General features: G+C 47.1%; 1 protein-coding gene across 1 annotated transcript; it reads right to left on the bottom strand.

Moving 5' to 3' along the window:
* On the bottom strand, positions 1-26,529 carry CMBL (carboxymethylenebutenolidase homolog). Its single transcript, XM_003263159.2, has 6 exons — positions 26,115-26,529; positions 13,005-13,238; positions 10,887-10,994; positions 8,806-8,948; positions 4,605-4,696; positions 1-3,039 (listed from the first exon to the last, which is right to left on the bottom strand). The coding sequence occupies exons 2-6, from the start codon at positions 13,217-13,219 to the stop codon at positions 2,860-2,862; spliced, it is 738 nt and encodes a 245-aa protein (XP_003263207.1). The 5' UTR covers positions 13,220-13,238; positions 26,115-26,529; the 3' UTR covers positions 1-2,859.
* Positions 26,530-27,292: the final 763 nt, after the last annotated feature.

The following is a 27,292-nucleotide window of genomic DNA, read 5'->3' on the forward strand; positions in this document are numbered from 1 at the left end:
TCTCTTTCCTTTTTTTAATGGAGCTATGAGAAAATTTAAAATTACATACATGGGGAAAAAAGCTAAAGTTGCCATTTTTTCCCTTTACCTTCATTTATCTGTTTGTCTAATAGTCACTGAAGAACAAACCTTTTTAAAGAAGTACGTGTATGACTTATATTATACTTCTATCTGCAGTGCTGGTTCAGAACACCACGACATTTGACCAAAGGACTCAGCAGAGGGAAGGCTGCCCAGGCCCCAAGCTCACCATGAAGGATATAGCCACACCCTTGGTTCATTTTCGCACGAATTTTAGACCCTCCCATCTATGTTGAAGACTCTGGCTACTGGCTACATGCTCACCAATACCGTTCCAGGACAAAAGCCCAGCACATCTCAGGGGTTTCCTGGGAGGCCGGATGAATGTGTGAGGCCTCCTGGGAGCAGCCCTCAGCAGGCAAGGGCTTTGGCCTGTTGGGGTCCACAGCTAAGTGTCCACAGTAGACCAGCCCTGCTCAGGCCTGGATTCTCTCAACATTAGGCAAAGGGTCTCCCCATACCCATTTGACAGATGCAAAAACTGAGGCTCAGGAAGCTCAAGTTTGGGAATTCTTTGAATTTTACGTTTCCTGAGCATCTATTTGAATATAAGTTGGACTTTCTCATACTAGAAGCAGGGATTAGTAACACGGTTTCCAGTTATCCAACTTCTCCCAGTTCCTCAAGGTGGTTGATCCAGACATCTGCCTCACAAAACCGCCTCCTGGCACCACCTCCCCGTGGACAGCTTGACACCACCTGCTTGACTTGTCCCACTGACTCCCACACCCCCATGGGCCGTGCTGATATCCTACCCACACTGACCCCTCTCAGTCACAGTGTGAGTCCCCAGGGCTCATGCCTGCTTGCTCTAAACCCCCCAATTAGAACCTCCAAGGGAAACCTGCTGAGATGACACCCTGGACCCCAGTAAAGGCTTTGGCTCACAGCTCATCTCTCTCTCTTGTCCTCCACCTTCTGGTTGAGCCCATGTGTCCTGGATGGCTCCCCCATTTTGCTGGCCCTGCGAAGCGTGCTGCCCTCTATTCTCTGGATCTGTAAGCAATAAACTGCTTCTGTCATTTCTTGGGTTCTGATGAGTTGCCTCCTCCACCCCATCCTAACTTCTTTCCCGGTCAGGGCTCTCCGGGAGAGTGGCTGTCTCAGTAGGAATAAACTGGACACAGGTCAGACGAGAGCCACAAGAGCATGTGCCAGGATAAACAAGCTTCCCGTGAGAGGGACACCTGGCCACAGGTTGGACACTTAGGAATCAGGTCGTCTGCCAGGACAAAGAAGGATCCCATGAAAGGCACATGGGAAACACCCACGACCACATCCCCACGATCCCGTCACGGCAGGGCTAGAGTTTACAGCCACTCTCTACTGAGAAGGACGTCCAGACAAAATTAGGAAAAAAACTACAACATCAAGTCACTTGCCCAAAGTCACACGCACGCACCCCGCGGGTGCAGGTGCAGAGTTTCTCACTGGCTCTCCCCTTTACGCCACCACCAGAAACACAGGAGATATTTCTGAGGTAGCCTCAGGCCCTGGGACCCAAAAATGCCAGTGCTTGGAAATCCACTGCTTAGGAGACAACAGCTGGGTGACAACTCTAGCCCACCGTTTTCTGCTATCTTTTTAAAAAAGCTGCAAATTCAAAAATTCAAAAAATTAGTTTATTAGCTTAATATAATTAGGTCAATGGAATCCTGTTTTGATCTCAATACTTCCCATATTGCAATACATAAATGTGACAAATTCAGCTGTTTTGTGGCATAGATAAGTGTCTAAGCTGGACAGTTAGTCTACCCCAGTTTATAGTTCATGTTCTTCATGGCTTTGCAGCATTTGTCACTTTCTATGATGTGTTCAAAGACCAGAAAAGGCCACGCCTGACCTGTCAGCTGGTCCTTGAACACCTGTAGGGTTTTTTTTTTTGAGACAGAGTCTCCCTCTATTGCCCAGGCTGGAGTGCAGTAGCGCAATCTCAACTCACTGCAACCTCTGCCTCTGGGTTCAAGTGATTCTCCTGCCTCAGACTCCTGAGTAGCTGGGATTACAGGCACATGCCATCATGCCCAGCTGATTTTTGTATTTTTAGTAGAGATGGGGTTTCAGCATGTTGGCCAGGCTGGTCTTGAACTCCTGACCTCAAGTGATCCACCCGCCTCGGCCTCCCAAAGTGCTGGGATTACAGGCGTGAGCCACCACACCCAGCCTGTAGGTTTTAACTAGTAATTAGGGTATTACTCTATCATTCTCTATCATTCAAATTCTCCAGGTACTGATCTGGTTTTTATTTTATTTATTTATTTATTTACTTATTTATTTTTGAGACAGGGTCTCACTCTGTTGCCCAGGCTGGAGTACAGTGGTGGCACGATCTTGGCTCACTGCAGTCTCCACCTCCTGGGTTCTACTGATTCTTGTGCCTCAGCCTCCCAAGTAGCTGGGACTACAGGCGTGCACCACCACACCAGGCTAATTTTTGTATTTTTTGTAGAGATGGGGTCTCACCATGTTGGCCAGGCTGGTCTCAAACTCCTGACCTCAGGTGATCCACCCACTTGGGCCTCCCAAAGTGCTGGAATTACAGGCATGAGGCACTACACCCGGTCAGACCTTGTTTTTAAATTATGATTTGATGTACATGTTGAAAATTAAATTATCTCACGCATTACATCCTACTGAATTTGTGTTTCAAATGAAATAATGAATTTTAGGATTCCTACACTTATTTTATAAAAGTGAAAATTAAATCAAATGATCTAAGTATTTCCAAGCAAATTTTGGGGTGAAAGCTATTCTAGGAAGGCTTGCCCCTGATTCTGGCTACATGTACTTGTTCAGCCACTCAATTAAATTCCTTCTCGCCTCGTCAATGTAGGGCTTGTCTGCAGGTGAGCAATCTTCTCTCTTCCGATGCACGAACCCATGAGTCTGCCCAGAAAATGTTTTAATTTGATATTCAACTTTGCAGTGTTCTTTCAACTTCTGAGTCAGCAAAGATACCTGGTGTGCAAAAGATTTCATGATTTTAACCCTTTAGTGGTACTTTCCATTCTCCAAATCTTCAGTGAGTGTTCATAACAGAAATTAAACATCAATGCTTTAAATTAGAAACAAGTTCCACAGTTACACTGAATTCTTTCCCACCAATTTTTTTCTTTTTAGACAGGGTCTCACTCTGTTGCCGAGGTTGGAGTTCAGTGGCGCCATCTCGGCTCACTGCAACCTCTGCCTCCCATGTTCAAGTGATTCTCCTGCCTCAGCCTCCGGAGAAGCTGGGATGACAGGCACCTGCTTCCATGCCCAGCTAATTTTTGTATTTTTAGTAGAGGCAGGGTTTCACCGTGTCGACCAGGCTAGTCTCAAACTCCTGACCTCAAGCGATCTGCCTGCCTCCGCCTCCCAACGTGTTGGGATTACAGGCGTGAGCCACTGCGCCCGGCCTTTACTGCTAATTTTATAACTAACACAGTTCTTATGTCTGGCAAAGGAAAGATTTCAGGGTAATGTAAAAATGATACATCTATTATTTGAAATAATTTGCATTAATATATTAGTTACTAATATTATAACAATAATTTCTAAATGACTGCTTTTTTTTCTTAGAGTCAGAGTCTCACTCTGTCACCCAGGCTGGAGTGCAGTGGCACAATCGCGGCTCACTGCAGCCTCCAACTCCTGTGCTCAAGCAATCTTCCTGCCTCAGGCTCCCAAACAGCTGAGACTACAGATGTGCACCACCATCCCAGCTAATTTTTTTTATATTTTTGTGGAGAAAGGATCTGGCTAGACTGCCTAGCCTGGTCTCAAACTCTCAGCCTCAGTCAATCCTCCTACCTCAGCCTCCTGGGTTTCTGGAATTGCAGGCATGAGCCACCATGCCCAGCTAAATGACTGCTTTTGAACCATACTTTTCTTCTGCTTTTTCCTTATCAACTGACTTTGTTTAATAAATCTTTGTCTTTAAGGTCACAGACTTTATTGCGATTTGTGGGTTAGCATGGAGGTGGGGCAAGAGGTCCTGTTTCTCCACCAGGTAACCAGGCCATGCTGAGAATACCTCCCTCAGACATTTCCTTAAGCATGTTTTGGGAAGGTTATACTTCCACAGTGGAATTATGTAAGTGGAACTGAATAAAACCCATCTTTAAAATGTTATTGTTGGAAATATTTGGAGCAACAAATGCATCCTTCAAGACTTCCCACTCCCCGCAGAATGTCAAATCGTGCTATTAAATATATAAATGAGGCCAGGTGCGGTGGCTCACGCCTATAATCCCAGCACTTTGGGAGGCCAAGGCAGGCAGATCACCTGAAGTCAGGAGTTCAAGACCAGCCTGGTCAACATGGTGAAACCCCGTCTCTACTAAAAATACAAAAATTAGCCGGGCATGGTGGCGGGCGCCTGTAGTCCCAGCTACCCGGGAGGCTGAGGCACAAGAATGGCTTGAACCTGGGAGGTGGAGGTTGCAGTGAGCCGAGATCGCGCCACTGCATTCCAGCCTGGGCGACAAAGCAAGACTCCGTCTCAAAACAAATAAATACGAAGAGGAAAGATGCCAACTTACGTCCTTGAGTGGAATCACAACATCATTTTCAGCAAAAATGAACAAGGTGGGGTTCTTTAAATTGTAAATGTCTTCAGAATCCTTGACGATGCCTGAAAAACGAGCACAGAGGCATGATGTCGGATCCCCACACTCATGCCACAGAAAACTGCAACATTTGGGTTTGATTTTTCAAAGTAAAATCTCTGCTTTGTAGTCTTTATTTGCTTTTTCAGCCATTCCACAGAAGTGGCCCCGCTTGTAAGATGAGCGTAAAAGAAGGCCAGGCGCAGTGGCTCACGCCTGTAATCCCAGCACTTCGGGAGCCTCAGGCAGGTGGATGGCTCAGGCTCAGGAGTTTGAGAGCAGCCTGGGTAACATCGCAAAATGCTGTCTCTACAAAAAATACAAAAATAAGCCGGGTGTGGTGATGCGTGCCTGTAGTCTCAGCTACTTGGGGGGGCCTAAGGTGGGCGGATCGCTTGAGCCTAGAAAATTGAGGCTGCAGTAAGCCATGTTTGTGCCACTGCACTCCAGCTTGGGCAACAAAGTGAGACTCTGTCAAAAAAAAAAAAAAAAAACAACACCCCAAAGCCTGGGCACAGTGACTCAAGCCTGTAATCCCAGCACTTCGGGAGGTCGAGGAAGGGCGGATCATGAGGTCAGGAGTCCGAGACTAGCCTGGCCAACATGGTGAAACCCTGTCTCTACTAAAAATACAAAAATTAGCCGGGTGTGGTGGCGCGCGCCTGCAATCTCAGCTACTCGGGAGGCTGAGGCAGGAGAACTGCTTGAACCCGGGAGGTGGAGGTTGCAGTGAGCCGAGATCATGCCATTGCACTCCAGCTCCGGGCAACAGAGCAAGACTCCGTCTCGGGAAAAAAAAAAAAAAAAAAAAAAAAAAAGGATTATAAGAGTACAAGAGAAATTTATTTAGTCAGATCTTCCTACTCTCTACCTCCCCACTTTATGGACTAGGAATTAGGCCATTAAATAATTGAATGAGACCTCGTCCGCTGCTTAGTATGTAAAGATGCCGGAGCAGCCTGAGGAGTGTCCCGCTGGGATGTACGTTCATTTACAAAGAGGATCAATTTCAAACCTTCGCTTGAGAAGTTTCTCAGGTCTACACAAGCCCCACAGGTTCTGGCTTGAATGCACTGAGTAGTTTTATTTGTAAGAGGAGCTCTCTTTTGAATGGGTATTTAGACTCGCACCAGACCACGAGTGTGGGAGTGTGGAAGTGTGAAACTGCCTGGGCCTAGCAGGTCAGTCTATAAAAAACAGTTTTTGGCCGAGCGAGGTGGCTCACACCTGTAATCCCAGCACTTTGGGAGGCCAAGGCGGGTGGATCACTTGAGGTCAGGAGTTCGAGACCAGCCTGGCCACCAATGCAAAACCTTGTCTCTACTAAAAATACAAAATTAGCTGGGTGTGGTAGCCCCAGCTACTCAGGAGGCTGAGGCAGGAGAATTGCTTGGACCCAGGAGGTGGAGGTTCAGTGAGCCAAGATCGTGCCACTGCACTCCAGCCTTGGTGACAGAACAAGATGCTGTCTCAAAAAAAATAATAATAATAGTTTTCATCTTTCATCTCAGCATTCATTCGAGATTAATTCTGAAATTAGAAGCATGCTCTGCCTGACCCAGGTTGTCTGAAAACAACCTGTGGGTGTGTCCACTTCTATGGGAAAATAAGTAAAAGATTTGCAGCAAGTTACCATTTTAAGATAAGAAGAGGTAAATAACATAACTTTTTTTCCACTTCCTGCTGGCAGCAGAAGAGCTAAGTAACAGAGAGAGCCTCCTTCACCTGTAACTCCTCTTTAGGAGGCAGGGAGCCACGGGAAATGTGGTCCCGCTCCCTTCCCCACTCTAGCAAAGCTACTTCATGTGGACGGGCCTTTTTTGATATGCCTGGGCCTGAGCCCGGCCACGCTCTGCAGCTCACGCACTGCACAACAGTGGCCAGAAGGTGGCGCCGGGGAGGCATCCACGCCTGACCGCCTTTTGCTAAATCGCGCAAAAGCATGGTCTGGACAAAGCATCTCTCAGCTCCATTGTTCCCAGAGGCAGCTGGCCACTGCCTTTTGAGCTTATGTCCTTTTGCGTTGTCCTAAGTCAATATTTAAAGGGGTTTTTAACTCTAAAAGTAGTTGAAAATACCACGGTGAGGAACCATTAGGCCAAGAAAGAATCATTAGTGTAACTTTATGATCTGCTTCAGATGGTCCCACGCCTAACGATGGTTCCACTTGTCATTTTTTGACTTTACAATGGTGCACAAGCGATACTCATTCAGTAGAAACTGTTCCCCAAGTACCCAGACTACCAGTCTGTTTTTCACTTTCAGTACAGAATTCAATAAACTGCATGAGCTATTCCAGACTTTATTATAAAACAGGCCTTGTGTTAGATGATTTTGCCCAACTGTAGCCTGATGCGGGTGTTTTGGGTAGGTCAGGTGAGGCTATGATGTTTGGTGGGTGAGGTGGATTAAATGCATTTTCGACTTGAGATATTTTCTATTTACGATGGGTTTATCAAGACTTAGCCCCATTGTAAGTAGAGGAGCATCTGCATTATTTTTAAAGGCTGTATTTCCTATGTGTCTTTCTTGTTTTTGTTTATCTATTGGTCTGAATGCTTCTATATCATGAACTTAGCAAGCAGTTTCTATATACAGATATAATGTTATTTCATTGCTATAGTAACTTTGGTATGTTTTGGCCAAAAATGTATAAATTGCTATTTACATTTTAGACTGTGTTTTCCTTGGCTTTCTTTCCTTTATTTTAAGAGACAAGGCCTCACTCCCTGTCACCCAGGTTGGAGTGCAGTGGTGCATTTATAGCTCACTGCAGCCTCAAACCACTGGGCTCAAGTGATTCTCCTGCCTCAGCCTCCTGAGAGGCTGGGACCACAGGCATGTGCCAGTACACTCAAGTAATTTTTTTCTTTTTCTTTTTTTTTTTTTTTTTTTTTTGACAGAGTCTCACTCTGTTGCCTAGGTTGGAGTGCAGTGGCACGATCTTGATTCACGGCAACCTCCACCTCCTGGGTTCAAGTGATTCTCCTGCCTCAGCCTCCTGAACATCTGGGACTACAGGCGCCCGCCACCACGCCCAGCTAATTTTTGTATTTTTAGTAGAGACGGGGTTTCACCATATTGGCCAGGCTGGTCTCGAACTCTTGACCTCATGATCCACCCACCTCAGCCTCCCAAAGTGCTAGGATTATAGGCGTGAGCCACCACGCCCGGCCTTAAAATTTTTTATAGAGACAAGGTCTCTCTATGTTGCTTAGGCTGGTCTCGAACTCCTGGGCTCATGCCATCTGCCCATCTTGGACTTCCAAAGTGCTAGGATTACAGGCGTGAGCCATCGCGCCTGGCTGCCTTTGCTTTCTTTCTGTCTTTAGTGTGTGCATGTTTGTGTACAGTTACAGCAATTTGTATCTTGGAAAAATCAATTTCTTTCTTTCTTTCTTTCTTTCTCTCCTTCCTTTCTTCCTTCCTTCCTCTCCTTCCTTTCTTCCTTCCTTCCTCTCCTTCCTTTCTTCCTTCCTCTCTTTCTTTTCTTTTTTTTTTTGAGACAGGGTCTTGCTCTGTTGCCCAGGCTGGAGTGCAGCAGCATGATCATAGCTCACAGCAGCCTTGACCTTCTTGGGCTCAAGCAATTTTCCCACCTCAGCCTCCTGAGTAGCTAGGAATACAGGTGCACGTGACCACGCCCAGCTAATTTTTGTATTTTTTGTAGAGACAGGGTTTTGCCATGTTGCCCAGGCTGGTCTCGAACTCCTGAGCTCAAGTGATCTGCCCGCCTAAGCCTCCCAAAGTGTTGGGGTTACAGGCATTAGCCACCACCAGAAAAATATTTTCATAGATGTTGCTCATAAAAATATTGTGTGATATTGATCATCATTACATAAAAAAAAAATGCTTCCCCCTTCATCCTAGGTGAAGAAATGGAGAGTTCACATTAGGTGGCTTTCCCAAAGTCACACCACTGAGACCCAGACCTCTTGACTCCCGGTGACATCCTCTGGTTAATTGCATGACAAACCTCCACCTCTATTTTCAGATTCTTAAAGCCCATTTCCATAAGATGGGCAGTCTTCACATTATTGGGGGTTGTGTTACACTGGATGGGGAAGCTTGTGATTGCTGTCACTCTTCCACCCCTCCCTTTTGCATGGAGTAAAAATGCACAAGGCAGATTTACCATAGACAGACACCCCTGCCCTGAATTCTGAGTATTTCACCATCAAATGATGGACAGCAATTCCACCCCAGCAGAATCCCACGATGCCAATTTTCTGGGCATGACACTCTTGTTTCAGATACTTCAAGACAGCACTGATCTCTCTAGAACAGAAAGAAAAAATATTCAAGAATCAGGCTTGTTTTGTGAACCCCTCAAAGAGCTGTGCTGATGATAACAGGGCTGTATCAGCAACTGTTTTTGAAGTTGCCAAAGATTCTTCTTCTGGGAGCTCCATCCTCACTACCCCTGGCCCGACTGATGCATCATCCCAGCACGTCTTCCTGCCAAGCCCAACCCTCCTCCAACTGCCTGACAGCTGCAGGCAAGCTGGGCTCTTCCCAAAACACAGATCCAACCGCCTCGCTCCCAGCAGAGAGCTGAGCAGTCTTCCACAGCCTCGGGATGAAGGCCACAGCCCACAGCATGGTTTGTAAGACCCGAGTCCACGATCTGCTCCCTGCAGAATGCCCCAGTCTCCTCTGTCCCCAGAGTCTCCCAGGAGAAGAGTCTCCTCTCTCCTGTCTCCCATGACCAGCCATAACTACAGGCAGATGCCCAGACACTCTCTGATTTCAACACGTTCACTCTCTCCCCAAATCTCCCCACTCTGCATTGCTCGTCTCCTCCCCCCACCGCCCAGTGAAGCCAAATTTGGAAAGCCATCAGGACTATTTCAGCCATGAGGGGACCAAGAATAGTGGCCCTTGTCTGGCAAATGATTCATGTGCAAACTGATTGTTTGGAACTCAGAACACATTCTCAACTAGAAGCAATGTACCAAAGAGGAGGTGGGCTGCACGCGTACGTTTATTGCAGCACAATTGCAAAGATATGCAACCAAAGTGCCCATTGACCAATGAGTGGATAAAGAAAATGTGGCCTATATACACCATGGACTATTACTCAGCCATAAGAAAGAACAAAATAGTATATTTTGCAGCAACTTGGATGGAGCTGGAGGTCACTGTTCTAAGGGAAGTAACTCAGGAATGGAAAACCAAATACTGTATGTTCTCACTTATAAGTGGGAGCTAAGCTACGAGTAGGTTCACAGAGGCACAGAGAGTGATATAATGGACTATGGAGACTCAGAATGGGAGGGCGGGAGGGGGCGAGGCCTAAAAAAGTATATATTAGGTAAACTGTACACTACTCAGGTGACAGATGCACTAAAATCTCTATTTTCATAGATGGTGCTCATAAAAATATTGTTTGATATTGATCATCATCACATAAAGAATGCTATCCTGGCTGGGTGCCATGGCTCACACCTATAGTGAGACCCCATCTCTATTTTATTTTAAAATTTTTAATTAATTTTTTTTGTTTTTGAGACGGAGTCTCGCTCTGTCCCCCAGGCTGGAGTGCAGTGATGCCATCTTGGCTCACTGCATCTTGGCTCACTGCAACCTCCGTCTCCCAGGTTCAAGCGATTCTCATGCCTCAGCCTCCCAAGTAGCTAGGACTACAGGCGTGCGTCATGACACCCAGCTAAGTTTTTTGTTTGTTTGTTTGCTTTTTGTATTTTTAGTAGAGACAAGGTTTCACCATGTTGGCCAGGCTGGTCTCAAACTCCTGATCTCAAGTGATCAGCCCGCCTCAGCCTGCCAACGTGCTGGGATTATGGGTGTGAGTCACCACGCCCAGCCTAAAAATTTTAATTAAAAAAAATCCCAGCACTTGAGACCAGCCTGGCCAACATGGTGAAACCCTGTCTCTACTAAAAATACAAAAATTAGCCGGGCGTGGTGGCAGGCACCTGTAATCCCAGCTACTCGGGAGGCTGAGGCAGGAGAATCACTTGAACTTGGGAGGCAGAGGTTGCAGCAAGCCGAGATCATGCCACTGCTCTCCAGCCTGGGCTCTGACAGAGCAAAAACAAAACAAAATTTTTTCTCCTTTGTGCCATGGGAATGATTCCATTGGCCATGGAGAAGTCCTACCCCGAGCTGAGGAGTAGTGTCTGAAAGGTGAAGCCCACCCAGCTCTCACCTCCCTAGCCCATGCCGTGCACGTGGCCACGTCTGCGGATAACTCACCTATCAATCTTCTGGGCATTTCTTGTTTTCAGCCACTCAGGGAAGATGGACCAGTCGCCAGAGGGGTCCCAAGGCTCTTGCCCTACAAAGAAGTCTGGAACGATGGTTCTGCAAAATATGGACATGAATTGATCTTAGTTTCAGAGTTGCTTGACTCAGTATTTTGCTTGCACTTATTTAAAAACTTGCTACGTTGGCGATTCTGGCTCAGAGAAAAGGAAAAGTAGTGGGTGTGAAGGCCAACTTTGATCGCGGCAAAGCAGCCACCTGGCACCAGGCCAAGCCATCTTAGGTTTCACAACCGCAGGTGCACAGCGTCTGGCAGCCTGCTGGTAGCCCAGCCCTGCCAATGAGGAGGCTATCCACAGGGCACACTCCCATGGGATAGGCTGGCATGGGGTGTGGGGGCACCTGGGGGAGTGGGCCTGAGGCGGGTGGCTTTGAGGGCCCCTCCTGCCCCTCTCAGCCAGCCTGGGGGGACTCCTGGCCTTTCACATGAGCCTCAGGCCGGAGGGCACACCTGGCTAACTTGTCCAGTCACTATGACCAGGCAATGTTCCCAGCCTCCACCAAGACGCCGACGAAGCACAGTTTCCTATCCAGAGGGTATGTTCTAAGACCGGCAGCAGAGCGCAAACAAGCCTGGCCCCCTTCCAGGTCGCTCTTCCATTGCAAGTCAACCCAGAGGGATAGAGCCAACCGCTCTGGTCGAGTCCTGTTTCCCAAAATAGAATTGCCACCTGGTTGGAGGAACAGGGCTCCTCCTATAGGGGTAGAAAGAACACTGAAACTGGAGGGAGAAAATCCAAGTTCGAGGCTCAGTACACCCCACGCTGCTGTGTGGCCTTCACAAGTCATGTCACCACTTCTAGCCTCATTTTCTCATCTGACAAATAAACAGCACGCTTGCACTGCCTAACCCCAGAGGATCCTCTCGATGGCAAAAAAAGTTGTATACCTGTGAAAGGGCTTTGTAAAACAGGGCTCTTTCCTCATCTTTTATTTCCTGACCCCTGCTAAAGGACCTGCCGTGAAAGAACAGAAACAGCAATGCCATTTGATCGGCTGCTTGGGCCAGTGATCTGGGGCAGCCGCAAAGCGCTCTCTTTATGGCCTGGTTTCCTAATCTGCAAAATGAGAGCAATAACATCTCCTCCCTCAAGGGGCTGCCAGGAGGGTTAAGGGCAATGAGCCCAGTCATGCCCTTAGCACTGCGTCTAGCTGAGCAACTGAAACTAGCTATTTATTTACTTATTTATTTTTACTGGGCTTGCCCCTAGAAAAGTTAAGTCCCCTCATATGGGGACGTGAAAAAGGAAAACTTCAAGGAAGGTCTTTTCATTCAGCACCAACTCTGCATGCCACCAGAGTGGGCATGATTCCTTTAAGCCAGTTTCTCTTCCTAGAAAAACAAGGTAGGCTCACCTTCCGGTCTCCAGCTTCTCTTTCTGTGAAAACAAAGGAAATCCAGCTGTGCACCAAGCTCAGGGCTGGCTGGGTTGACGCTTTCTGACGCTGGAGAGGAAGGAAGGTTCTGGCCCTCCTCTGCGCTTTACACCGGGGAAAATAAGAAGCAATCGGGTATCAGCCTTGGCCAAAGCTGGCCACGGCCACTTGGCCAAAGAGGTAAACTTGGGGAGGGAAGCAAGGTCTCACTGTGCCACTTCTGAACCCCAGTCTAATTCAGATGGGGCCACGACCGTACGTGTATGGACCAGGAGGGGCCTTGGACACCCTGCCGTCCAAATGGGCCTGTGAAATCTGACACGAGGCTGAGCTGCTTGAAGGACCAAGTCACGGGTCCATTTGAGAGGTCGGCCCAAGATGTCCAGTGCCTGCATCTGGCCGAGGCCCCACACGGGAAAAGAATTCTCAATGTCCAGCAAGTCTGGAGGCCAGGTACTCCCGGGAGGACAGGAAGCCCAGGGATGGGGTTAGGAGCACCAGGTGGGTGTCAAGACATTTCCCGTCTATCTTCACGGCAGTGAGATAAGGAAGTTTCTAACGTACAAGAGATACTGTATAGTCAGACCGGTGTGGTTTTATTTTTTAAAGGGAACAAAATAAACCACTGAAATTTATATGAATTTAAACAAAGAAACACAACTTTATACATACGTGTATCCATTTCCTGAGATCATGTCAGCCATATATCTGGTATTGGGCAACTGCCAGCCAAATATATCTTGAATGACAATCACAGCTTTGCCTGCATCAACGGGGGATTTGGTGACATAAGCCTTGATGTGCTCGACTTGAACTTCACGGCCTAGCCCTCCATACTCAAGTCTGTGGCCAATGTCACACGGACAAGGATAGGCTTCGTTAGCCATTGCAGAGATTTAAGTCGAGCTATGGAGAGAGAAACATGTGTTATATTCTGAACGCTGCAAATCTAAAGGCTATAAATGGTAAGTAAACCTCAAATCAAGATTATAGAAAAACATGCATTTTAACTACATCTATGGTATTACGTAAGAAATCAATGGTAACTTCTGGTTCTGGCAACCCTGCAGAGTAAGGCTATAAACACTAGAAATGCCAGACTGAATAACAACAACAACAACAAAATAGCGATGAAAGAACTCATAGGGAAAAGGGACTCTTCAGGGGGCAGGATTGGAGAGGAAACAGAAAGCCAGAGTGAGGGTGACACCCACAGATGCTGACGGGGCCCAGTGATGCTGGGGGACAGGGCCCGACCCAGGAGCACACCCTAACAGTCGGGTGCTTAGGATTTTGTGTCGACGTGTAGAATGAGCCATCGAGGCACATGAGACGGGAATCTGTAAGAGACCCACGCCTGCAATGTCGAGCCCCAAAGGTTCATGTCTCAGGGAAGGGGGCCAAAGCAAAAGGAGAAGAGCTCCATCCGCCAGGCTCAGGGGTGTGCAAAGAAACCCATCTCCGTCTAGATTCTGAGTGGAAGGGAAAAAAGAAAGCAATCCTCGGCCAGGCGCAGTGGCTCACGCCTGTAATCCCGCACTTTGGGAGGCTGAGGCGGGCGGATCACGAGGTCAGGAGATGGAGACCATCCTGGCTAACACAGTGAAACCCCGTATCTACTAAAAAACAAAAAATTAGCCGGGCATGGTGGCGGGCGCCTGTAGTCCCAGCTACTCGGGAGGCTGAGGCAGGAGAGAACCCGGGAGGCAGAGCTTGCAGTGAGCTGAGATAGCACCACTGCAGTCCGGCCTGGGTGAAAGGGTGAGACGCCGTCTCAAAAAAAAAAAAAGAAAGCAATCCTCAAATGTATACCATGGTTGCAGAGGAGGAATACCTGGCTACGAAATTAATACAATTGACCCTGGGCCAGTGAAACGCCTGGAACACCAGGCAGAGGCAAATGCAAATCCACTTTACCACAAGACTTCCACGATCCAGAGCAGCTCATCAGCAAAACCTATACACAAGAAGGCGATCCAAATAAACAAGAATCAGCGGACACAACACCTGGGAGGAATTTACAGTGGGAATAGGGTTTGAAATTCACCTAGAAATACTTGGTGAATCAAAATAGAAAACAGGAAGGAATTAGGAAATTAAAAACCTGTTCATTAAAAAGCAAGAAATGAGGCGGTGAAAGTGGGAGAAGAGTAGAACGAGGAATTTGATTTGTAAATGACTGTGAACAATCAACTGAGATAACTCACCGCCATCAGGCCTGCCTAAATTTAAATAAATGGAAACAGGTTAAACTCACTAGCTGAGACAGATTCTCAACTTGGATTTTTTTTGTTTTGTTTTTTGAGACAGGATCTCGCCCAGGCTGGAGTGCAGTGTCACAAACGGCTCACTGCAGCCTCGACCTTCTCCCTGGGCTCAAATAATCCTCCCACCTTAGCCTCCCAAGTAGCTGGACTATGGCACACACCACCACAATCAGCTCCTTTTTTAGAATAAAAATTTTATATAGACGAGGTCTCATTATATTGTCCAGGTTGGTCTCAAACTCCTAGGCTCAAGCAATCATCCCGCTTCACACTCCCAAAGTGCTAGGATTACAGGTGTGACCCATCATGCCTGGTTGAAATTAGACTTTTTAAAAATTAAGGTTCTGGACCAGGCATGGTGGCTCACACCTGTAATCCCAGCACTTTGGGAGGCCGAGGCAGGTGGATCACAAGGTCAGGAGTTCCAGACCAGCCTGGCCAATATGGTGAAACCCCTGTGTCTACTAAAAATACAAAAATTAGCCGGGTGTGGTGGGCAGATGCCTGTAGTCCCAGCTACTTGGGAGGCTAAGGCAGGAGAATCGCTCGAACTCAGGAGGTGGAGGTTGCAGTGAGCCGAGATTGCGCCACTGCACTCCAGCCTGAGCAACAAGAGCGAGACTCTGTCTCAAAAATAAATAAATAAATAAAAAATAAGGTTCCATCAAAAAGAGGAACGAGGAGCACTAAACCCAAAGACATACGTAATTCCCTTCATGAACAACTGGAGAACACAGAGTCTTCACAAGCAGATGTGAACTGCCTGCATATTAACCCACAAAGTTTCAGCAAAGATTTTATGTAACAAATGCTTACAAATACAATGAAGAAATTATAATAAAACCCAAAAGATTTAGAACTGGATTACTATGTTACCATGAAAACACTATATAGCAAAACTTGATACAATCAGTGACAGCAGTACTTAGAGACATCTTTACAGCCTAGACTGCATATACTTCAACAAGAGGAAAGAATAAAAGTAAGCTAAATATCAAGAAGTTAGAAGAAAAAAATAGAATGAAGCCTGTCTTAGTCCATTCAGGCTGTTATAACAAAATACAGTAAACTGGGTAGCTCATAAATGCAGAGGTTTATTTCTTACAGTCCTGGAGGCTGGGAAGTCCCAGTTCAAGGGACTGGCAGATGCAATGTTGACTGAGGGTCCACTTTCTGGTTCATAGATGGCGCCCTCTCCTTGTATCCTCATGGGGTAGAAGGAACTAGCTGGCTCTCTGAGGTCCCCTTTATAAGGACACTAATCCCTATAGTAAGAGGTCTGCCTTCACACCTAATTACTTCCCAAAGGCCCGACCTCCTGATACCATCACCTTGAGGGTTAGGATTTCAACATATGTTAAAACTAATAAAAAGAGGTAAGAAACAAGAATAGCCACGATAACTGAAAAAAAATGAAGAAGGAGAAATTAATTTACCAAACAACAAAACCTGTTAAAACAGTATGGTATTGCTGGATAGATGAATACATCAATAGAACAGACCAAAGACTCTAGAACCAGACTCATGTATATTCATCCCGTCATCCACAGAATGTTTACTGAGGCCCCACTCTGTGACAAACGCTGTCGAAGGTTCTGGGGAAACAGCAGAGCACGAAACAAATAAAAATCCCTGACCTCAGGAAGCACATTCTAGTGGGAATGAAATATACAAAAACAATATGCTTTTCAGATGGTAATCAATGCTAAGAAGAAAAACAGAGCAGAGAAGGAAGGAAGACAATGTTGGGTTGAGGGTGTGGGTTGCAATTTACAATGCTGTACTGGGGAACAGCTTGTTGGAAAGGCACCATTTGGGCAAAGGAGGCGAGGGGTGGTGCCCTGCAGATATCTGGAGGAAGAGCGGTGGAGACAGAACAAACAGCAAGTGCAAAGGCCCTGAGGTAGAAGCATGTCTGACACGTCTCAGGAACAGCAAGACCAGTGTGGCTGCAACAGAAAGAGCAAGGGGAGAGAACAGCAGAGGACAGTGTGAGTTCCCAGAGTTTTACTGGAAGAATTTAGTTTTTCCGCAGTGTGAGATAGAAGCCACTGGAGAATTTTGGGGAAATGAGTGGCTTTATTTGACTTGATTTACAGTATCATTGGCCTGACACAGTGGCTCATGCCTGTAATCTCAATACTTTGGGAGGCCGAGGTGGGAGGATTGTTTGAGACCAGCCTGGACAACATAGCAAGACCCCATGTCTGCAAAAAAATTCAAAACTTCACTGGGCATGGTGGCACATGCCTGTATTCCCAGCTACTCGGGAGGCTGAGGTAGGGGGATCCCTTGAGCCTGGGAGGTCGAGGCTGCAATGAGTCATGATTATGCTATGGCACTCCAGCCTGGATGACACAGAGAGATCCTGTCTCAAAAAAAAAAAAAAAAAAAGTATCATTGAAGATGCTGTTTTAAGAAGAGATCATCAAGTAGCAAAGGAAAAAAAGAAAGTCCAGTTGCACGGTTCCAGCAACAATCCAGCCAAGAGATGAAGCAGCTCACACCAGGACGGTGATGGTGAGAGGGAGGGAATGGTCAAGTGTGGACAGATTTTGCGGCAGAGCCACTCAGTTCTGCTGACAGATGGTATGTGTGGGGACATCAGACAAAGGGAGGAGTCAGTGATGACTACAAGGGTTCCTGCCTAAGAAACTGGAGGGTGGAGTGTGTTTAAATGAGAAGGGATGTGGGAAGAGCTGGTTAGAGGAGATAAGGACTTCAGTTTGGGGCATATTAAGGCTGAGGTATCTATTACACATCCCAGAGAAAAGTTGGTCCCAGAGAAAAGTTGGGTAACATGATAGAAGTTCAAGGGCCGGGGCCCAAGCTAAAACTACAACTTTGAGAGTGATATGAGTATACAGCTGACCCTCATTGTTTGCAGATTCTGTATTGATGAATTCATCTACTTGCTGATTTTTTTTTTTTTTTTGAGACAGAGACTTGCTCTGGTTGCCCAGGCTGGAGCGTAGTGACATGATCTCGGCTCACTGCAACCTCCACCTTCCGGGTTCAAGTGATTCTCCTGCCTCAGCCTCCCTAGTAGCTAGGATTACAGGCACCCGCCACCATGCCTGGTTTATTTTTGTATTTTTAATAGACACGGGGTTTCACCATGTTGGCCAGGCTGGTCTCAAACTCCTGACCTCGGGTGATCCTGCCCACCTTGGCCTCCCAAAGTGCTGGGATTACAGATGTGAGCCATGGTGCCCGGCCATACCTGCTGAATGTATTTTGTAACCTCACCGTCATGCATGGGCATTTGAAAAATGTGAACTGTTAATGTCCACATTCCCAGCTGAGGACACACAGGGTGCAATAGACTGAATGTGTCCCCAAAAAGTCAGATGTTGAGACCCTAATTCCAGTGGAATGATATTTGGAGGTAGGGTCTTTGGGAGGCAAGTAGTTTACAACTGCAGAGCCCTCAAGAATGGGATGAGTGCCTTATCTAAGGGGCCCAGAGGGCTGGCTTGCTTTCTTTCTGCCGGGTGAGAACACAGCCAGAAGATGACCATCTGCAAACCAGAAACAGGCCCTCAGCAGACACTGGATCTGCCAGTGCCTCGATCTTGGACTTCCCAGCCTCCAGAACTGTGAGAAATGTTTGTTGTTGAAGCCACGTTTGTTAGAGCAGCCCAACTGCCCGCAACACTCTGCTTCTCATTTGAGCTCTCACAGTGTAAACAAGTGTCTTTTGCATGGTCTTAGTGCACATTTTTGTGCTTTTTGAGGGGTTGATTTTGCTGTTTAAAAGGGCCCCACACTTAGTGCTCACATGCTGTCTAGTGTTGCTAAGCACGGGAAGGCTGTGATGTGCCTTATGGAGAAAATACGTGTATTGGAGAAGCTTTGTTCGGGCACGAGTTACAGTCCTGTTGGCCATGAGCTTCCTGTTAATGAGTCAACAATATATATTAGAATGATGTCTTCCACAAAAACACACATAAAACCAGGGTTATGTATGGGTCAACTGAGGAAACTGCTGTGACCAGGCCAGAGGTTTACAGGAAGCTAACCCTGTATTTTCCCCAGGAGCAATGGCTTAGGATTTGCTAACTCAGTGTTTGTAGGCACTTTACTACTACAGATACCAAGAATGATTATATGTGGGTTTGGTTTGTTTGTTTGAGACACAGTCTCACTCTGTCCCCTAGGCTGGAGTGCAGTGGTGCAATCTCGGCTCACTACAACCTCTACTTACCAGGTTCAAGCAATTCTCCTGCCTCAGCCTCCCGAGTAGCTGGTACTACAGGTGAGCACCACCATACCCGGCTAATTTTTGTATTTTTGGTAGAGATGGGGTTTTGCCATGTTGGCCAGGCTGGTCTCAAACTCCTGACCTCAGGTGATCCACTGCGCCGGGCCTGTAGGTGATATTTAAACTTTAAGAATGAATGACATCCTTCAGGGAATAATGGTGGATGAAGAAAAGATAAATCTAGAAGACTGAGCCCTGGGGTCCTTCAACACTGACACTTCAGGGAGATCGGAAGGAATCAGTGAGTGAGGAATGAGCTTGAGAAGGAACAGCCAGTGACGGAGGAGGAACACCCCAAGTGTGGTGTCCTGGACCCAAGTGAAGAATGGGTATCGAGGGGAGAGCAATGAATGCTGAGTGTTGCCCTCAGGGCTTGGCAAAGTGAAGGTCATTGGTGATCTCCACAAGGACAGGCTTGGACGAGGGTGTGGGTGACAGCATAATCATAGTGGGCTTGAAAGATACTGAGAGGAGACTGGGAGCGGTGGCTCATGCCTGTAATCCCAGCACTTTAAGAGGCCAAGGTGGGTGGGTTGCTTGAGGCCTGGAATTCAAAACTAGACTGGCCAACATGGTAAAACCCCGTCTCTACCAAAAATACAAAAATTAGCCAGGCGTGGTGGTGGGCGCTTATAATCCCAGCTATTTGGGAGGCTGAGGCAGGAGAACTGCTTGAACCTGGGAAGCGGAGGTTGCAGTGAGCCGAGATCACGCCATTGCACTCCAGCCTGGGTAACAGAGCGAGACTCCATCTCAAAAAAAAAAAAAGAGAGAGAGAGAGAGAATGAGAGAGGAGAGAACTAAAGACAGTGAACACAGAAAACTCTTAGAAGACTTTTGACAGAAAAAGGAGCAAAGAGGCTGGGCGTGGTGGCTCACGCCTATAATCCCAGCACTTTGGGAGACGGAGGCAGGTGGATCACTTGAGGTCAGGAGTTCAAGACCAGCCTCACCAACATGGGAAAACCCCGTCTCTACTAAAAATACAAAAATTAGCCAGGCGGGGTGGCGGATGCCTATAATCCCAGCTACTTGGGAGGCTGAGGCAGGAGAATCGCTTGAACTGGGGAGGCAGAGGTTGCAGTGAGCTGAGATCGCACCATTGCACTCCAGCCTGGGCAACACGATGGAAACTCCACCTCAAAAAAAAAAAAAAAAAAAAAAGAGCAAAGAGACTGTGCAAAAGACAGAGGGAAGATACAGGGATGAGCCTTTTTTTTTTAAAAGTGGAAGAAATCTCAGCCTATTTGTATGTGGATGAGAATGATACCATAGAAAGGTAAACAAACAAAACACAATCAATGACCCCGGGAGACAGAGAACTGGAGAGTGCGAGGGGAGGGTCTGGCGCATAGCGGAGGAGCTGCCTTCTTTGACAGCGTGGACAGTCCTCACGCACCCAAGGGAGGCTGAGGACGTGGACACAGACACAGGTGGTGGTGGGTGTGGGGCAGGAGAGTGTGGATGCTCCCTGTTGGCATCTGTTTGCTCACGGAACTGAGAAGCAGAGTTAGCAGCTCAGGGTGAGACGCGGGATGAGGGCTGGGGAGAGGATAAGCAGGAAAACAGGGGACCAGGGAGAAGTACTGTGGTGGGGGAAACGTATGGCTGTTTCCTCCAGCCAGGTCCAGCAGCCAGAACAGGGGCAGAGCAGGCAGAGAGAAGGGGTCAGATACAACGGGGCTCTGTAGTCATGAGAGGGGGCAGGAGGGACCTGTCGAGGGAGGAGGGACTGGCCATCAACGGGGCAAGGCTGCAGCACGAGCTACCCAGGTGAGAAAACAAATCACCATGGATTCCCACCTACCCCAGTGCGCGAGCATATCAAATGACTAGAAATCTAAGTAGGAAAGGCGAAATTCAACAATCAGAGGGAAATACTGAATACTTTTTTCTTGTACTTTGGAATAAGGCAGAATTTCTTAAATTTGACCCCAAAAAACATAAACCAAAAAGAAAAGGATTATAAATCCCATTTCATTGTAACCAATTTTAAAAAAAAAGGAAAGACAACTGCAGAAAACTGAACACTAAGTGGATATTTGATGATATTGCAAATTATTGTGAATTTTGGCAGGGGAAGATGATGGCATTGCAGCCATGTGTTTTTGAGTCCTTGTCTTTCACAGATGCATCATGATATCATGATGTACACACAGATGACATGACCAGAGGTCTGGGATTTACTTCAAAATAGCCCCATTTGGGCTGACTGCGGTGGCTCACACCTGTGATCCCAGCACTCTGGGAGGCCAAGGCTGGTGGATCACCTGAGGTCAGGAGTTCGAGACCAGCCTGGCCAACATGGCAAAACCCCGTTTCTACTAAAAATACAAAAATTAGCCAGGCATGTGAGCGCCTGTAATCCCAGCTACTTGGGAGGCTAAGGCATGAGAATTGCTTGAATCCAGGAGGCAAAGGTCGCAGTGAGGCGAGATCACGCCACTGCATTCCAGCCTGGGCAACAGAGCAAGACTCCATCTCAAAAAACAAACAAAAACCCAAAATAGCTCCATGTGGGGTAGGGTGGACAAGGTGTCCACGTGCTGATGGTGGTGCAGCTGGAGTGTCCTGTGTACTAATGTCTCTACTTTTATATATGCCTGAGATTTTCCATGACAAAAAGCTTTTAAAATTGCATTAATAAGATAGTAACTAAGATGAAAGATTAATAAGATAATGATTAACATTAATATTAAAAGTCTCCATAAACAAAGTGAGAAAACAAGATAGACAAGGAGAAGGTATTATTTTAGGAACGGAGGACTTAGTGTCTAGATAAAATATATAAAGAATTCTTATAAGTCACCAAGAAAAAGACAACGCAATAGAATAATTCATATGAATGGACAATTTACAAAAAAGTACACCTGAATGGCCCATAAACATATGAAGAGATACTCAACCTCACTGTTCTTAAAGAAACCATAATAAAAACAAGAATGAAATACTACTTTCCATCTTGCAGATTGGCAAATGTCTGTTAACACAGAGATGATGGTACACTTGTAGGGAAATGGGAGGGCGTGTGAAATGATACGAACCCTGGAAGGGGTCTAGCAAAGTTAAAGAAGCAGATGCCCTGCACCCCAGATATCCCACCACTAGATATTTCCCTAGAGAAATTCATATCACATGTGGTGGGACACGGTGGCTCATGCCTGTAATCCCAGCACTTTGGGAGGCCAAGGCAGGGGGAATCACTTGAGCCCAGGATTTCGAGACCATCCTGGGCAACATGGTAAAACCCCATCTCTCCAAAAAAAAAAAGAAGAAAAAATTAGCCAGGCATGGTGGTGTGCACATGTGTTCCCAGCTACTCAGGAGGCTGAGGTGGGAGGATTGCTTGAGCCCAGGAGGTCAAGACTGCACCACTGCACTCCAGGCTTGGTGTTAAGAGTGAGACCCTATCTAAAAAAAAAAAAAGAGAGAGAGAGAGAGAAATCTGCACATGCCCACACAGGCACATGCAGTGATTATGGAAAAATGTTCTTGGCACCACTAATAAGATGACAACACCTGGAACCAATCTAATTGACCACCAACAGGAGAATGAATAAACTGTAATTTATTGATCCATGTGGGTTGAATTGTGTTCCCCCAAAATACATGTTTAAGTCGTACCCCCCACTCCCCATGCATGTGACCTTAACTAGACACAGGGTCCTTGCAGATGTCCTTTAGTTAAGATGAGGTCATACTGGAGTACAGTAGACCATAAATCCAATGACTGGTGTCCTTCTAAGAAGGGGATAATGTGGACAAAGACACAACAGACACACAGAAGAGAAGGCCGTGTGAAGATGGAGGTGGAAACAGGAAGGATGCACCTGCAAGCCAAGGATTGCTGGCCCCCACCGGATGCTGGAATAGGCAAGGAAGGGCTCTCCTCCACAGGTTTCAGAAAGAGCAGAGCCCTGCTGGCACTTTCAATTTGGACTCCTGGCCTCCAGAACTATGAGGCACTGTGTTGCTTTAAGTCACCCAGTATCTGGTAATGTTATGGCAGCCCTAGAAACCAAATACATTCATAAAAAGTACATTATGCAACAGTTCAATGAACAGGCTGCACCTGTAATTTATCAATACAATAAATCTCCAGACTGCACGGTGCTTCACGCCTGTAATCCCAGCACTTTGGGCGGTCAAGGCATGGTCATAGCTTGAGGCCAGGAGTATGAGACCAGCCTGAGCAACATAGGGAGACTCCATCTCTACAAAAAACTTTTTTAATTAGCCGGGCATGGTGGCATGCACCCGCAGTCCCAGCTACTCAGAAGACTGAGAGGAGGATCACCTGAACCCAGGAAATCAAGGCTGCAGTAAGCTATGATCATGCCACTACACTCCAGTCTGTGCAACAGAGCGAGACCCTGTCTCTAAAAATAAAAATACAAAACTTAAAAAAATCTCAAAAACATAATGCTATGTAAAAAGACATAGCATTTTGATTCTAAATAACAACCAAAAAACATACATTTTGATGCTAAATAAATAACAACCAAAAATATACATTTTATTAATAAATATACTGTAGGAAAAGTATCACGCATGAGAATGAATTATCACCATTAGGACAATGGTTACTGGGAAGAGAGGGGAGAAAAAATGGAGGTCGTGGGCTTTATTACATTTTATTTCCCTAAAAAGTTTTGATTTGAAGTATATAGGGCAAAATGGTATTATCTTTTAAATACGGGTGATGTGAAAGGGTGGCTGTTACATAATTTCCTTCACATTACTGAATATTCTTAGTGTTTCATAATTAGAAATAAAGTAATTAGATTTTGAGAAGAAATTAATAACTAGTTATCCAATCAAGGACAACTGGACTGTAGTTTTCTTGGTTTGGTTTTCATAAGCTGCATTATAGAACTATAATTAGTAAGACTCAACAATTCAACATTGTCATTTGACGCCGTTTCAGAAACACTTTCAAGCCATGTTTCCCTCTGCTCTCACAATACAGGGATAATCAGCACTACGACCAAAGGTAAGTGGGTGGGGCGGGGGGGTAGTGAGGGCTCAGTTCCCAAGACTGCCCTACCCCTCAGACACAAGCAGCAAGTCCAGGCCTGCAGAGCTTTCTTTTTTCCTGTTCTGTTCTTTTCTGTTCTGTTCTGTTCTGTTCTTCTGTTCTGTTCTGTTCTGTTCTGTTCTGTTTCTGTTCTGTTTCTGTTCTGTTCTGTTCTGTTCTGTTCTGTTCTGTTCTGTTCTGTTCTGTTCTGTGTGTTCTGTTCTCCTGTTCTGTTGTTCTGTTCTGTTCTGTTCTGTTCTGTTCTGTTCTGTTCTGTTCTGTTTTTTTCTGTTCTGTTGTTCTGTTTGTTCTGTTCTGTTCTGTTCTGTTCTGTTCTGTTCTGTTCTGTGTGTTCTGTTCTCCTGTTCTGTTGTTCTGTCCTGTCCTGTCCTGTCCTGTTCTGTTCTGTTCTGTTCTGTTCTGTTCTGTTTTTTGGACATGTAGTCTCGCTCTCTCACCCAGGCTGGAGTGCAGTGCACCATCTCCGCGCACTGCAAACTCCGCCTCCTGGGTTCAAGCGATTCTCCTGCCTCAGCCTCCCAAGTAGCTGGGACTACAGGTGCCTGCCACGACGCCCGGTTAATTTTTATATTTTTAATAGAGACAGGGTTTCACCATGTTGGCCAGGCTGGTCTGGGCTGACTTCTTATCTGGGCTGTTTGTTCTATGAGGACCTAGGGATCACAGAAAATCCTGGCCATTCCAGGAAGCCTCTAATCTGAATGTTTTTACTTTATTTTCAGTTGACATCCATTTTGCAAAAGGAATGCTTACAGCCAGGCAAGCAGCCCTCTAGGCTGATCCTGCAAGGTTATTCTCCTAGAGGAGAGGCCCATGTGTGTCGAAGGCTGGACTCCTGCCCAGACCCTCCCTGTGGGCACAGCAGCCAGGCCACACCTTGTGCCAGGGGCCAAGTCCACAATGGGCAGGGCGAACAGTTTCTACCCTGGCAAGTCTCAGGGAACATACCCTTGACCCTCAACTAACTGTACTATATTTTCTGTATATATCTTTCAGGATTTTACCTTCCTCCTGCAAACGCACTGTAAATCAAAAATAAAATTCCAAGCCTCCCAACTAACTGAATGGACCTCTCCTCTTGGCCAAGGGAATTCCAAAGAAACCTATAAAACTAATTCAGGCCATGACAGGAAGGAGGGGCTGGGCTCAGTGGCTCATGCCTATAATCCCAGCACACTGGAAGGCCAAGGCTGGTGGATCACTTGAGGCAAGGAGTCCAAGACCAGCCTGGCCAACATGGCGAAACCCTGTCTCTACTAAAAAAAAAAATTAGCCGGGCATGGTGGTGCACACCTGTAATCCCAGCTACTTGGGCAGCTGAGGCAGGAGAATCGCTTGGACCCAGGAGACGGAGGTGTCTATGGTTGAGATAGCATGAATTAGGAAGCTACCTGGATGAGCACACACTGGCCCTCTTAGACATGCCAACGATGCCCCTGCAGAATCTGCTTTTTCTCTGGCTGTTCCCAGGCCTGGATAGGGTTCCCAGGCCTGGATAGGATTCCCCGGATACCGGCAAGGCTCATTACTAACCGCTTTATTTTAAATGGGCTTTGAAAACAACAGGTGGCATCTTCCATCAGCAAGTGGGACATAAATCTCAGTGCCCAGTGTTTCCAAGGCCTGCCCGACCCACATGGCTGTGGGGTGTAAACTGTCCAGTCGTTCTTGGCAACACCTACCCAGCATTTAGGATGTCCCACTCTTAGATCCATAGACCCAGCACCTCTCTTCTTAATACCCACCATAAGGAAAAGCTGCCGAATGTGGATACTGATTTAGATGCAAATATGCTCAGTTTTTTAATAGTTTTATATTAGTAAAAACGCTACAACCAGAATGTGTCACTGCAGGAAGATAGTTACAAGGAGTATTTAACGGCATGGAGGAAAGGCTCCTCCGTGCTAAATGGCCAAAACGAACGCAAGTTTGCATACGGTGTGATTTCCACTATGTCTTTAAAATGTATGGCGAAGCACCTACAGGAAAACACCAAAATGTAAACAGCGGCTGCTTCGAACGCGTGGGATCGTGGGGGCTGCTGTTGTGCAAGGACAACGTATCACTTTTATGAAAGTCAGCTTCTGAAAACGGACTCTGGGAAGCTCCTTACCCGTGCACGCAGCAAAGACCTTCTTTGCCATAGTCAGAACACACGCGCGAGTTCAGAGGAGCGGGGCCCGGGCTTCTGTGCCCCGGGGACGCGCACGTACCTTGTCCCGCGGCCTGAGACTGCGCTGCACAGCGAGGAGACCGAACCCAGAGGAGGCGGCGTGGCGCCGGGCGGGGACGCGAGAGGGACTTGGACGCGGCGACCGAGGACGCGGGGATCCTTGCGGGGCCAGTGGCTCCACCCGGAGTCGTAGCCTCCTGGGAGAGCCGAGCCCGAGCCCGGAGGGGGCGGAGAGGAGGAGGAGGGAGGCCTGGGGGAAGAGAGGTCTGTAAAGTTGGGGAAAGGAAGGAAGGCCACGAGGGAGGGAGGCGCAGTGGGGAGGAGAGGAGAGAAGGGAGGGAGGGAAGTGTGAGGGGAGGGGAAGAAGTGGGGTGGTCAGAGGGTGTGGGAGGGAGGAAGAGGGAGGGAGAGATGGGACAGGCTCCAAGGTAAAGAAATGTGCAGGGAGAGGGGGTGGGAGGGAGGGAACCGCAGAGGGGAAGGGAGAAGAGAATCAGGAAGCCTTGAGGGAGGAGGCAGGGAGGCCAGGAGAAGGAAGACAGCCAGCCTTCTGTGAGATTTACGTGCGTGCCTGGCTTCCAAGACAAGTAACTTCTGTTGTAAATAAAAATTAAGCTATTTTGTGTATATTTTATTTTATTTTAGAGATGGGGTCTTATTCTGTCACCCAGGCTGGAGTGCAGTGACACAATCATAGATCACTGGAGCCTCGAACTCCTGGCTTCAAGTGATCCTCCCCCTCAGCCTCCCAAAGTGCTAGGATTACAGGTGTGAGCCACCATGCCCAGCCACAATTTTTTTTTGAGATGGAGTCTCGCTCTGTTGCCAAGGCTATAGTCACTCAGGCTGGAGTGCAGTGGCACGATCTCAACCTCCACCTCACTGCAACCTCCACCTCCCGGATTCAAGTGATTCTCCTGCCTCAGCCTCCCCAGTAGCTGGGATTATAGGCACGCGGCACCACGCCCAGCTAATTTTTGTGTTTTCAGTAGAGACGGAGTTTTACCATGTTGGCCAGGCTGGTCTCGAACTCCTGACCTCAAGTGTTCCACCTGCTTCGGCCTCCCGAAGTGCTGAGATTACAGGTGTGAGCCGCCGCGCCCGTCCCCAGCCCCAAATTAAGCCTTTTTTAAAAAAAGAAATTAACACATGTTTCATACTTGCCTCCTCCTTTGTATTTTCTCTGGTCATCTGCCCAAGGTTGTGATAACAGCTTCA

Source organism: Nomascus leucogenys, chromosome 6, assembly GCF_006542625.1.
Source record: "Nomascus leucogenys isolate Asia chromosome 6, Asia_NLE_v1, whole genome shotgun sequence".
NCBI lineage: Eukaryota > Metazoa > Chordata > Mammalia > Primates > Hylobatidae > Nomascus > Nomascus leucogenys.

Excerpts from the sequence above, each read along its gene's own strand:
- CMBL (XM_003263159.2), bottom strand. The coding sequence starts at position 13,219 with ATGGCTAACGAAGCCTATCCTTGTCCGTGTGACATTGGCCACAGACTT. Across the intron at positions 8,949-10,886 it reads AATGCCCAGAAGATTGATAG|AGAGATCAGTGCTGTCTTGA; the intron begins GTGAGTTATCCG and ends TTTCTGTTCTAG. Across the intron at positions 4,697-8,805 it reads GGCAGGGGTGTCTGTCTATG|GCATCGTCAAGGATTCTGAA; the intron begins GTAAATCTGCCT and ends CTCGTTTTTCAG.